Below are 12,764 nucleotides of genomic sequence, written 5' to 3' on the forward strand. Positions count from 1 at the left end.
CCAGTTAAGTGCACATGAAGGTGCATGAGGTGACATTTTACAGATCTGCTGTTGCTCAGATGTTCCTTATTGTGAGAAACTGCCCCAAATTTACATTCTCTTTCTCTTTTGTGTGTGTGTGACCTGTTCCATCTCCTATCACTTGTTTTGCAAATGCCCTTTTATAAGTCTTCCACGCTAGAACATTAACTCCTTTACAGCCTTTTTCATCTCCAGCTAAAACGCAATGGCTCTGGGGAGATGTGCTTCAACCAACATTTATTTAATAGGAATAAACAAATTTCATTTAAAAATCATTGGCCTGCTTTATAGGAAACTCAAGCCATCTGTTTGCAAGATCATTTATTTATTTATTTATTTATTTTTAAAACTTATATACCGCCCGACTAGCAATAGCTCTCTGGGCGGTGAACATAAATACAATAAAATACAGGAAAACACAAAAGCATCACAATCTAAAATCAAATTTCACAATCTAAAAACTGCGTAACTAAGATCAAATTACAAACATTACCATCATTAAACAAAAAATTAAAATGCCTCGGAGAAGAGAAAGGTTTTAACTTGGCGCCGAAAGGATGATAGGGTCGGCGCCAAGCGCACCTCCTTGGGGAGACTATTCCATAGTTTGGGGGCCACTACTGAGAAGGCCCTTGATCTTGTCACCACCCTCCGGGCCTCCCTATGGGTCGGGACCCGGAGGAGGGCCTTCATAGCAGACCGTAGTGTATGAGCCGGTTCATAACGGGAGAGGCGTTCCAACAGATATCGTGGTCCCGTGCCGTATAAGGCTTTGTAGGTTAGTACCAACACTTTGAATCTGGCCCGGAAGCGTATTGGAAGCCAGTGCAAGCGGGCCAGAACAGGTGTTATATGGTCCGATTGCTTCGTTCTTGTTAGCAGTCTGGCCGCCGCATTTTGCACCAGCTGTAGCTTCCGAACCGTCTTCAGAGGTAGCCCTGGGGTTACTTTGGAAGAACTAGGAGAACAACGAAGTTGGTTGCTGTTCCATTGAGCTCAGAATATGTGTTATGTAGAATAGAAATCTTATTTTAGAAATGTTATTTCCAAGTGAGGCTGAATTCTGCAGAAAGAGTATGATACCTTCAGGAATTTGCTTTTGCTTCTTTTGTGCATTTACTCTTAAATGAAAAGCACTAAAATGGTTCCTAGTAGCCACGAGACGCAGTGGCAGGCCAATCCAAAAGTTCAGGGAACATACAATGAAAATTAAGGGGACATTTAAACATTATGAAGGACCATTTCCAAATGATATTAGAATCGATAGCATGAGATGATGTCAAATGTTTAACCTTTATTTTCTGGTTCTCCTCCCCCAGCTCTGTTTTGTGATGTTTTGGACTCCTAATGTGTCTGAGAAGATTTTAGTTGACATCATTGGAGTCGATTTTGCCTTTGCAGAGCTCTGTGTTATTCCACTTCGTATCTTCTCCTTCTTCCCAGTTCCAGGTACGGGGAAAGGAGGGAAGCTTCCATCAGATTATATATCAATCTATGCATTACCATTTGCTTCTCCTTGCTCTACCTAAACACCTGGTCAAGTTCACTTGAAGAGATTTCAATGATGCGACTGTAATTTATTTTGGTGGATGCTGAGTGTTTTTAATGCTTAGTGCAACTTCACAAAGATGCAGTACTTGGGCCTAATTAACAGAAGCAGCAGACAAAGTGGTAAACCTCTCTGTATTGTTCAGACCACAAGTGGACAATTGTGTCATTGAATGCTTCTGTGTGAAAGAGTTTCCTGCATGTAGAAATCTAGCACATCTAAGAGAAGATTAGGCTAGAACCCTTATTTCTCATATTTAGTTTTCTATGTGCAGGGATTGTTCTGTGAAGGAGCTTTCGACCATGTGAGCTGCTTGCATTCTGAAGTGCTAACAGTCCAGAAACAGGTTTACCACCTCATCTGTTGTTCGTGCAAACTAGGCCAAGTGAGACCTACACTGTGTCTTTTTGTTGTCTTCCATATGTTCTCCCACATTAACAACAACCAGACATTACACAGATACCCTGAGAGAGGCTAAAATGCACTAAAATAACCTAGAAAAAACCCCTTAGAGTATAAATTGGTTCAAAGGCATAGAAGGTCTGACCATCGGACAGTGCAGATTTGCATTCCTATTGGCCAAGCTTCAGAACTGCTGTGTTGATGCAAGACCTTTAAGATGAGGAGGTAGAGTCACAATCCTGGTAGAAAAAAATACAACCAAGGGGCCAACAGAGCATTGTTTTGAAGCTTCAGGACTATTGGAGCAGCCATTTCCTTATTTGAAAAAGTGTGCTGCAGTTTGATGTCAGTCAAACAAGGTTCAGATTTTTATTAGCAAATAAGACTTTTTGTCCAGCAGTAGAAGGAATCAAGACATTTTCACACCTTATGCTTCAGTTTGTGATCAGGCAGGACTATGAATATTAAGTGGTATCTTTAATTCCTTACCTGTTGACCACATATCATAAATGTCAGTGATTTAATTTCACAAAATATCTATAACCATTAACCATACTGAGCCTGAACTTTGTCATGCAAACTGAATATTATCATGAACCTTTAAGCATGTGATCTCTGGGGGCTACAGGAAGTCAACTTTTTTTTTTTTATGGAGAATGCTCTCTGCCATTGGCAGAACATGTAGCCAGGCTCTCTCTGCCACTATCTGATTGTTCTTCCCATATTCTTTTTACAGTCACCGTAAGAGCACATTTGACAGGATGGCTGATGACATTAAAAAAGACTTTTGTGTTGGCCCCTAGCTCAGTACTGCGGATCATTGTCCTCATCACCAGTCTGATTGTGCTGCCTTACTTGGGGTAAGTTGTCCACTTTCATTTTTTTCTAAGATAGCACACCACCCACAGCACGGAGGCACAAAAAGTGGCCCCTGCATAAAACAAAAACACAGTATTATCCACCCGATGAAATGATTACTTTGCAGGCCCACAGTTCTGTTATAATGCACACAGCTGCCAATTTGTTAGGGAAGGCTATGCAGAGAGACAAGAACTATTGGTGCAATCATCTCTGTATGTATTTATTAATGAGATATTTAACATAGCATAGCATATGTCACCTCATCTATATAGTATAACCAAGTATTCTACTATAACTAAGCCTAAGCTTCCACTTTACACAAATTTGGTTATACCCCTAAAATGAACCACTAAAGAACCACGGCCCTACAACTGGACAGCAGCTACAGCCTTCTATCCAAGTCAACCCTTTTCAGCTGGCACCAATCCCAACTGTACCTCAAAAGATATCATTTGATCAATTCCCTTGTGTCTACTTCCAGAGTCAGCTCTGCCTTGCCTACCTTGCCTCTTCTTCTTTTAGTCTTCTCAGCTCTCCTTCAAATGCTTCTTGTAGGAAACTGCCTTATACCAGGTCAGACTCTTTGTCCGCTAGCCTGGCAGTATCTGTTTTGACTGATGTTAGTCTTCTGGCATCTCAGGGTGGGAGTGCTGTTTCCTGTCACCTGCTACCTGATCCTTTTAAGGGGGGATGCCAGAGATTCAACCTGGGACCTTCTGCATGGAAAGCACATGCCCTGCTGTGGAGCTATAGCACCTCCCCTTTTTCTCTAGAATTTCTCAACCCCTCTTTTTCCCCCCCAAACTCTCCCTTCCTCTTTGTTTCATCGCCTCAACTTAATGTATGATAGCGATCACATCCATGTTCAGAAATATTGGCCTGATCAGTTTTGTTTTTCCTGCATGCAGGAGGTGCTATGCACATTTTGCTTGCACTCTTTTGTCAGCAGGGACTACAAATACCAGCATAAGGAAGGCACTGCAAGATGCTTGAGCTGACCACATAACAATGGCCTAATTAATAATAACAATCATAATCACAATGATATCTTGTCCTTCCTCCCAAAGGAGCCAAGAGCAGCAATTTTTCCTAGCATGTACATGTCCAGTGCCGACCCTAGACACTGGGAAGGGGGGCAGTTGCCCCGGGCCCTGTGCTTTGGGGGGCCCCGTGCTTGGCGATGAGAAGCTGGGCTGCGGCGGGGTTTTTTCTTTTAAGCCATGCAGTCTCGCCAGCTGCTTCCCGCTCTTGGGGAATCTCCCGCTCTTCGGCTGCGTTCCTGAGCGGTTTTTCCCCTCTCCGCTCATCAGCTGTGAAGCGGGTGTGCGTGAGGCTTTTAGGTGGGAGGTTTGAATCCCCTGCCTGAGTGGCTTCCTTGTGCTGGCTGCCGCCCGCTCATCAGCTGTGCAGCGCGTTTACAGGCAGCGCTTGCTGGCTTATTCTGGGCGGGAGGTTTGAAAGAGAATGGGGGGGGCAACTATGCTTTTGCTCCGGGCCCTGCACAGGCTAAGGGAGGGCCTGTACATATCTCACAATTTCCTTCCTTCATTCAGCTGCATGGCATTGGCAGAATCATGAGGACAGAGGGTGGCATTACTAAGGGGTTGGTATCAAAACCAGCAACAGGACTCTCTGCTATGTGAGATAAGTTTGCTGAAAAGTTCTGCTTTTCTTTTTACAGAAAACATAGTTAACAGCCATGTTTTGAATAAGAGAAAACAGTTTCATTTTCTAACAGTTTATAGAGTGTATTCTATAGCTTTTGTATAAAGGTTTTGGTTTTCTAAAATTGACATATTTGAACACGCCATTTTTGCTTCAAAATGGATTTTTTCTTTTTTTCACTAAATAATAAAATTGCCATTCATATTACAGCAGCTGCCAAGATACTGTTGGTTATTTCAAATCAGTAAAATGTTAAATTCAGCCCTGTCCCTCTGTCTGTTACCTTTGTGTCTCATTGACTCTAGTCCAAAGAGTGAACCCTTTTTCCTCCATCGCTTTTCCTCCAGTGGCACATAACTGTTCTAGTCACTTTGTCCTGCGTGATGTGTGTTATCAGTGCTTTGGTCCCTCTTCTCTGTGTACCTCCTTTCTTCAAGTTCCTGCTCCTCATGATTTTGCCTATTCTGCCACTCAGGCTCCTGCATTACATGAGCTACTTGTCACAAATTTAGCTCCCTTCTTACTGAAGCCCTTCCTGCTCAACTCCACAGCCTCACCTCCATCACTGCCATGTGGCCTGCCCCTGTCGTTGGGTTTTTTCTCTCAGCCAAGTCAAAATTTCCACCTCTGTGTAGTTGCTAGTGATGAGTAAAGTTGCAGGTTGATAGCTAACAATGAGCATTATGTGACATCAGAGCCGACTATTGGGATTTTATAACTGACAAGGCAGCTGTTGTTAGCCTGTTGTACTGCAAAACATAATGTTTTCAAATGCCAGTAATGTCTATCCTTTATCATTTTAATACCCTTTATTGTAGCAGCACATGGTTTTTATTGCTGATATATTTTTATTTCTGATGTTGTTAGGGTCCACGGAGCCACCTTAGGAGTAGGATCACTTCTAGCTGGGTTTGTAGGAGAATCTACCATGGTTGCAATAGCAGCTTGTTACGTCTATCAGAAACAGGTAAGTAATTCCTTATGCAGAGAGATTAATTCGTTAGAGCAAGAATGTGAATGGTCTTCTAATGCTGCTGGCCTACAACTCCCTTAATCCCTGACCACTGGGCATGCTGGCAGGGACTGATGAGCATTGGAGTCCAGCAACATCTGGAGGGCACCAGGTTCCCCGTCTCTGTCTAGAGCAGCCTTTCCCAACCAGTGTGCCTCCAGATGTTGTTGGACCACAACTCCCACCTTTCCTGACCATTGGCAATGCTGGCTGAGACTGATGGGAGTTGTGGTCCAGCAACATCTGGAGGCACACTGGTTGGGAAAGGCTGGTCTAGAGAAACAAATTTCTTATCTAACTGCAATTGCTGAACTTCAATTAGAGAGCACGGCTGTTGATTTCTAGGAATGTTAAGTTGAACTAAGGAGACAAACTGGTTGTTGCTGATTTGAGGAGGCGGGGGGCGTGACATAGGAACATGGAAAGCTGTCTTATACTGAATCAGAGCATTGGTCCATCTACCTTAGTACTGTTTACACGAACTGGTAGCATCTCTCCAGGGTTTCAGGCAACAGTCTCTCCCAGCCCTACTTGGAGATGCCAAGAATTGAAAGTGGGACTTTCTGCATGCAAGGCAGGTGCTCTGCCACTGAGCTACGACCCTTCCCCAAGCACTTGCTTGACTGTTGTTTAATGGGTTATTTTATATTAGTAATTTTTATTGTTTGCTATCTGCTTCAGGCCCTTTAGCTAGGAAGTGGCCTATACATCTAATAAATAAATAAGTTTCCCTTCTAGTTATAGAAAGTCTAATCTAGCAGCTAGCAGTTCGGTTTTTCTTTTGTTTTGTTTCCTGCGAGTTGATTTTTCAACTTCTGTTGAATTTTTCAGTATGCACTTACATTTAATTTTACTTTCTAAATTTTATATTACACCCTTCAACATAAAAATGTTTTCAGGGCACCTCACAAAAGTTAAAAAGATAATGTAATAAAATCGACCTAACTGCAAGAATAAAAACTAGCACCAGATGCAAGCAGAGCTGCTATAAGCAGTGGTTTAAAGCAGGGCCGGGGAACTTCTGCCCCGTGCAGGGTCCAGTTTGGCCCGTGAGACCATTTCCCCCAAACTTTGCCCACCCGTGTATCAGCTGCTGGGCTGGAGGACAGAGTTTAATACTGCATTGGCTGCATGGCCCATTCCCAGCGGGGAACAGGATCAGGCAGCCAATGCATCAGGATTTAATCCCAACTCATCAGCTGAAAAGCAGGAGTTAAAGCCCTTTGCAAAAGTGCTTTGTGAAACAGCTCTGCACTTCTCCTTTAAGCGGGCATGCCTATGGCAGCAATGTGGGTGTGGAGGAGAGAAAAAAGGAGCAAGCTTCTATAGGCTTAAGGCTGGTATAGCACAGTGGGGAGGAGAGCCTGGCTGGAAGTCCAGAGTCTGTGAGTTCAAATCCCCGCTCATGTCCCCTGGGTGTAAAGGGTCAGCTAAAGATCACCCCCACAGTGAATGGCTCAGGGGTTATGTGCCCTGCCACCGGTGCAGTCGTGGGCAAGCTGCATAGTCCCAAGGAGCCCAGTTGCCCGCCAGCTGGCAGTTGCGGACAAGGAAGGGACTGGCTTGTGCAGCTGTGGCAAGCTGAGCAGGCCCTAGTCATCTGGGGAGGACTAGCCTCAGAGGGAGGCAATGGTAAACCCCCTCTGAATACTGCTTACCATGAAAATCCTGATGGAAGTCTCATAGCATTAACACTCCCAACAGATCCTACTCCCCCATGCACAGAGAGCATGGCAGGTCTCTGTATCTCTTTTCGAGCTTCAGTCTCAAGACTGCATGGCTGTTCTCTCTACCATCACCCACAACCAGGGGAGAGAGAGGAAGTCATGTCCCCTTCTCCTCACCTTCCTGAAGGATCTTTTTCAGTTAGTGTCTGTGGCAACACTTTGACCTAAGCTTAAATAACAAAGCAAATATTAAACAGACCTGGCTAGGCTATTTACTTAACAATGGCCAAAACAAACAAAAAACATCCTGGTTTTGGCCATTTCCCCCCTTTCTGCAAAAATCTCATCTTATAGCTATAAAATCAGAGGCTTGGAGGGACAAAAAAACCATTTAGGCCAACCCAAACTTACTACACTAGAATATTTGGATTTAGGTCAAAATGTATGTTTATGGATGCCTGTGACAGCAAAGTTAGCCCTGTAAAAAGAGCACATTTGAGGACCTGCTGGCTGTTGAATTACAGTTATATATAACATAATAAGCAGGTGCATCTTTTATATTCTTATATTCTTCAAGAAGCGAGGAGCGGGGCCTGTGTGCTATGAAACGGCTGTGACCTGAAGAGGAAGAATGAATATTAGAGGAGAGCAGGAGTTCTCTGAATGGCATTCTTGAGCATTTTATGCTATTGCCACATTTGTGTACATGTAAATAGTTTCTTTACCTGAGGAGCATAGTCAATGAACAGAGAAATAAACTTGTACTTCTGAAGCCTAGTTCTCACTGAGGTGATAAAGCTGTGTCCTGGGCACTCCATTTCAGACTAGTTCTGGGCCAAACCTCCAATGACAATTTTTTTCATCTCCTCAAGGCTGGGGGAACTGAATATTCTTTTGAAGCAAAGTTTGGTGATTTTTTAAATCTAATTTCAAGGGATGGGGAGGGACACTAACGTTATTGTACTGTATGAGGTAGCCAAGGGAACTTGGTTCCCCTTTCAAACATTGTATAAACAAAGTACCTCACTTGTTAACAGCAACAGGGAGCTCATGCCAGCTTCCACCTCAGCAGGACTCCCTGGAAAGACCCCTGTGTCTACTTGATGTCGCATAGTCATGTGGGCATCCCAGGAAGTGCTGCGAGGCTGTAAACTGACATGTAGAGAGCTTTACACTGCTGTGAATGTACGCAAGTCTTTATTTTTTTACAAAGGTTTTAGTTGTGTGTGTGTGAAACATTCAGTCACATGAGCCTCCACCTGCAGACTACAGCTCAAACTATACATGATGATTGCATTCTCTCTCACACACACGTAGTTTTTTAAAAAATGTAACCTCCTAATAGTAGCCATGATGTAGTAGTAGACACGCAGCCTAGGAGTGTGTTTTATAAAAGAAAGGAAACAGCATGATTGGGGGCACTATGCTTGTTTAACATCATGCATAGTCCAATGAAACTTAGTTCTGAGCATTTCTGGATTATTTGGCTTGTTTGATTTAAAATCTGGGCAGACTGCAAGGCTATCTCCCACAATGCTTTGTCTTTCTCCTTAGAAAAAGAAGAGGAATGACAATGAGACAGCAACAGAAGGTGAAGACTCAGCAATGACTGACATGCCTCATACAGAGGAAATGACAGACATTGTAGAAATGAGAGAAGAGACTGAATAACAAATGGGAGGTGACTGTTCTCTGGGACAACTGGAAGCATATTTCTTCTCTCATACTTCATTGTTTATTTTTAATAAAAGAGGCCTTGATTCCAAAGGTTTCAGATAATGAATTCCCTGGCATACCAAGTATGCTGGCATGGATGAGGGACTGAAAGGAACAGTCTCTCCTTCTCCTGCCTCCCCCTCCCCCAACAGAAATTAACTCCATGCAAACTCAAGAGATGTGGCTGCTACACATTAGAGGGAATCTTCCTTCTTTGGATGGTCAACCAAAGTCAGTTTATTCATGGATTCTGCTGCCGTCCTTTCCACTTCTGTCAGTGCTTCCCACCAACCCACCCTAATGCACACACTATTATTATTATTATTATTAATGAAAGTTTAAAATGCAACATATGTGGGAGAAGACACATTAGCTTTATTTTACTTGCTTGAAAATGACTTTGTTCCATTGACCTGTATCATGGTGAATTCTTCTGTTTTGGTTTTCTCATTGTTCAGTGTAAACTATTGTATACTGCTACAAAACAAGATTCTGAAGCAGGAGTCAAGAAAATTATAGATAGAATACATTCAATAGACCCTTATAAATTCAGGACAAGACTTCTGTTTAGAGTTGATTATATCACCTATGAAGCAAAATAGTCTTTCTGTTCTCTAATTTCTTAGCTGTGAACCATTACCTGTACTACACTAAACTTATAAGTGTTTTCTAAACCAATTATGGACATTTAAATCAGATGCTTTATTTAGTGCCCAGTCTAAAATCCTTTCTTTGAGAGACTTTGGTTTCCATGCTCAGTGGTGTGCAGGATACTGTGTTTGAGGTGTGGTGCAAGCCATTGTTTCCAGGGTTCTTATCTAAAAGAACGATGACAAAAAAAAATACCAGTACTTAAAACCAAAGTTCTAATCAAGGATTTTGAAAATATAACTGTTAGTACTGTCTCTTCAAAAATATACATACTAACTTATGCAGATAATATTATGGTATATCCCTTTACTGTAGATAACGCTGTGCGTGGTTATTGCTCCAACGTTTTGCTAACACTACATGGTATAAAGCCTACATTGGAGGAAGGTTGTTTAAAAGCAAATATCTGGAAATTATATGGATGGGGTTTCTGGCCAAAGGAATTAGTGCTTCAACTGACACCCAGTAATCTGACTGGGCTGGGCATGTCCACATGAGCTGTACTTTGATGACTGAATACCCTTACGCATCACTAATGCCCACAGTCCACAAATGACAGGATTTCAGCCTTCAGTGGCCTCCCAGGCACACATGTGACAGGGATGACCATAGGATCAATATAGCTTATAAAATTTATGCAGTCAACTTCCTGCTGTTGATGTGGAAATGTGATGAGGGAGGTATCTGTTTTCCTTGGAACCTTCCTGCACTTCAAACCATGTGCGGCAGTGCTAAATTCGAAACGCCGACACTTTTCCATGTAGGTGTAGTGCATAAAGGGAGCTAAGTGGGTCTCTAGGTGCCCATATAGGAACTTATTTTGACCATGTGACCGGATGTAATCTTAATCCAAGAGGAACTAAATGTCTTGAAATCTTCCATTTCAAGGATTCTTTAGCCAAATTATATTTTTCTATAAGGTGTAGAACAGTGAACTGATTTTATTTAATTGTACACAAAGCCATTTTCTAGATTTTGGAAACAAATAGCTTAGAACAGAAGAAATCTTTAAAAATAAAATTGCAATCCTATATCAATATATGTGTATATATACATATGAATGTGTATAAATATATATATTGTACATTATGTGTAATTTATTTTAGGTTCCAATATGTTTCTTATTTTTCCAAAGCTCAGTAAAAACATAATTTCTAATACAAAACAAAGTTTGCTTGTGTGCTCAAACTTAACTGTTAAGTAGTGTACTGTTTTGGTAAATGTTACATATCTGCAAAATTGATACCCAGTTTTGCACACGTGCAAATGCAATAAGATAATGTGGTAATCATTTTCATAATTGGCACGAATTGTGCAAGTCAGTTTAGGAATAAGGATCAGCAACTGAAGACCCCAGGACTAAATCCAGCCCCCTGAGGAGTACCAGCCAGCCCCCAATTGCCAAACCAAAGGCAAGGGAGTTGGGTGAAGGCAACAATAGCTGCGGCAATGGAATTTGCCAGCAACCTGCTATGGGAAATGGAAGGAAACCCTGGCCTACCACTCATCACCCATTCTTCAGAATGTCTTAACTAACAGAGCAATCCAAATCATGGGAAGCCGGCAGGTGGGGGGGCCGGCGAAGGAGGAGCCAGCGGAAAGCTCTGCGGCATCCATTCCTATTCAGGAGCTGCCAGGCCAGCTCAGTCTGGAGACACTTGCGGGTGCTGGAAAAGCAAAAGCCGGCTCCTGCAAATACTCCTACTGGGGAGTAATTGGCCCCCATTGACCACCATGGAAATTATTTTACTCCACCAGCCAATAGGCCAGCGGAAATTTTACCTGGGTCGGGACCCACAGGAGTGATCCAAACGCGAGGAGGATGACATGTCCCCCCCTTGGCTCCTCCTCTGCTACACCCCCAGAAAATCCCATTTTCAGGCCTTCTGCTGGTTCTCTGACCGCGGGGCTGGCTGTCCCCGGCAGACCCCCAGCTTGAGCCTACAGGGTTCCAGCGGTGCTGCAGCTGAGCTGAGCTGAGGGGCTTCTGCTGGCGGAGCCAGGAGCCTGCTGGCTCAGTCAGAGGTCTGCCACATCCAACTCCCCCCACCCTGGCACAAATACTAGTTGGATTGCACCCGAAGATGGGTTGCTGATTAAGGGTTGTTGATTAATGACGACAGTGCTGTTCAAAAGCAGGTTCTTCCTGCTTGTTACAAAAATATACTGGATGAAATCAATACTGTGTAGTTTATATTCTGTGTTCACATACATGTGTTCATGTATGTATAGTGTTCCTGTATATGTGTGTGTGTGTGTCTGTAAGTACACACATACATGCTGGCAAATGTTACTTATTTTTCTCCACTATGACAATATTGATTTCTCTAGCATGTTGAATCTCTAAATTTGCATCTCTTTTGAACAAAATGAGAAGCGTATATTTCTTGTGACTTTCCCTCTGATATCATTACAAATGTATGCTGTAATATATTTATTTCGGTCTAGAGCGGGACAAAAATTAAAGATATAATATTCCAGTGCTGAAATTCTTGTTTAGCTAGATGTTTGGCTAAATTGCAACTTTTTATTACACGAGTGGCTGAATTATTGTTTTTTTAAAAAAATACCTATGAACTGTAACTTCAGATACAGTCATATTTAAAGAAATGGTCCTTAATTCGAAGAAAAACAGTATTATCAAAGATACCAAAATAGAGCTCAAGATACACCAGAGTTTGAAGCATTGATGAATATGGTTTAATACTGAGCTAGCCATGGCTTGCATATTGTATGGTATGTGAGTTCTGTTTTTCGTTAGGTTGTAAATATACTGGCCAGGTGTAGGTTCACTAAAAGATTTGTACCTGTTTCTGAACTCAAAGACAAATGTTTGTAAATTTATGAAATCCCTACAGCTCAACCCTGCAACCTCTACCTGCATACCATTTACGTATATGCTGTAGGGTAACATGTAGGCATTTTCCAGATCAAGGCCCTAATCTGTATTTTTATTTCTATAAATTGCTGTTACACATAGAACAATATATATGATGTGACCATGTAAAACACACACATGGCTTTTAATATTGCTCTTAATTCTTTTGTCTCTGAAAGGCCATTGTTGATTTCTACTATTCAAGTGGGCCTGACATCTTCTGTTCATGATTGACTTTATAGATTCAAAGCAAAATTCCAGTCAATCATGTAATATAAGTAACTTCAGACATTATAAATGGACATGGGTGATACTATATATAAATCTTTTTAGTTTTAAAAG

General features: G+C 42.2%; 1 protein-coding gene across 3 annotated transcripts in view; it reads left to right on the top strand.

The window, feature by feature from the left end:
• Nucleotides 1-12,024, top strand: part of ANKH (ANKH inorganic pyrophosphate transport regulator) — a 142,443-nt gene extending 130,419 nt beyond the window's left edge. For all 3 annotated transcript variants that reach the window (XM_061589500.1, XM_061589483.1, XM_061589491.1), the window contains exons 9-12: nucleotides 1,341-1,470; nucleotides 2,709-2,832; nucleotides 5,366-5,465; nucleotides 8,732-12,024. In XM_061589500.1, the coding sequence (XP_061445484.1) occupies nucleotides 1,341-1,470; nucleotides 2,709-2,832; nucleotides 5,366-5,465; nucleotides 8,732-8,848 (471 nt within the window). In that variant the 3' untranslated portion in view covers nucleotides 8,849-12,024. The remainder of the gene's footprint in view (nucleotides 1-1,340; nucleotides 1,471-2,708; nucleotides 2,833-5,365; nucleotides 5,466-8,731) is intronic.
• Nucleotides 12,025-12,764: the final 740 nt, after the last annotated feature.

The sequence above is a fragment of the Rhineura floridana genome, chromosome 1 (assembly GCF_030035675.1).
Source record: "Rhineura floridana isolate rRhiFlo1 chromosome 1, rRhiFlo1.hap2, whole genome shotgun sequence".
Taxonomy (NCBI): Eukaryota; Metazoa; Chordata; class Lepidosauria; order Squamata; family Rhineuridae; genus Rhineura; species Rhineura floridana.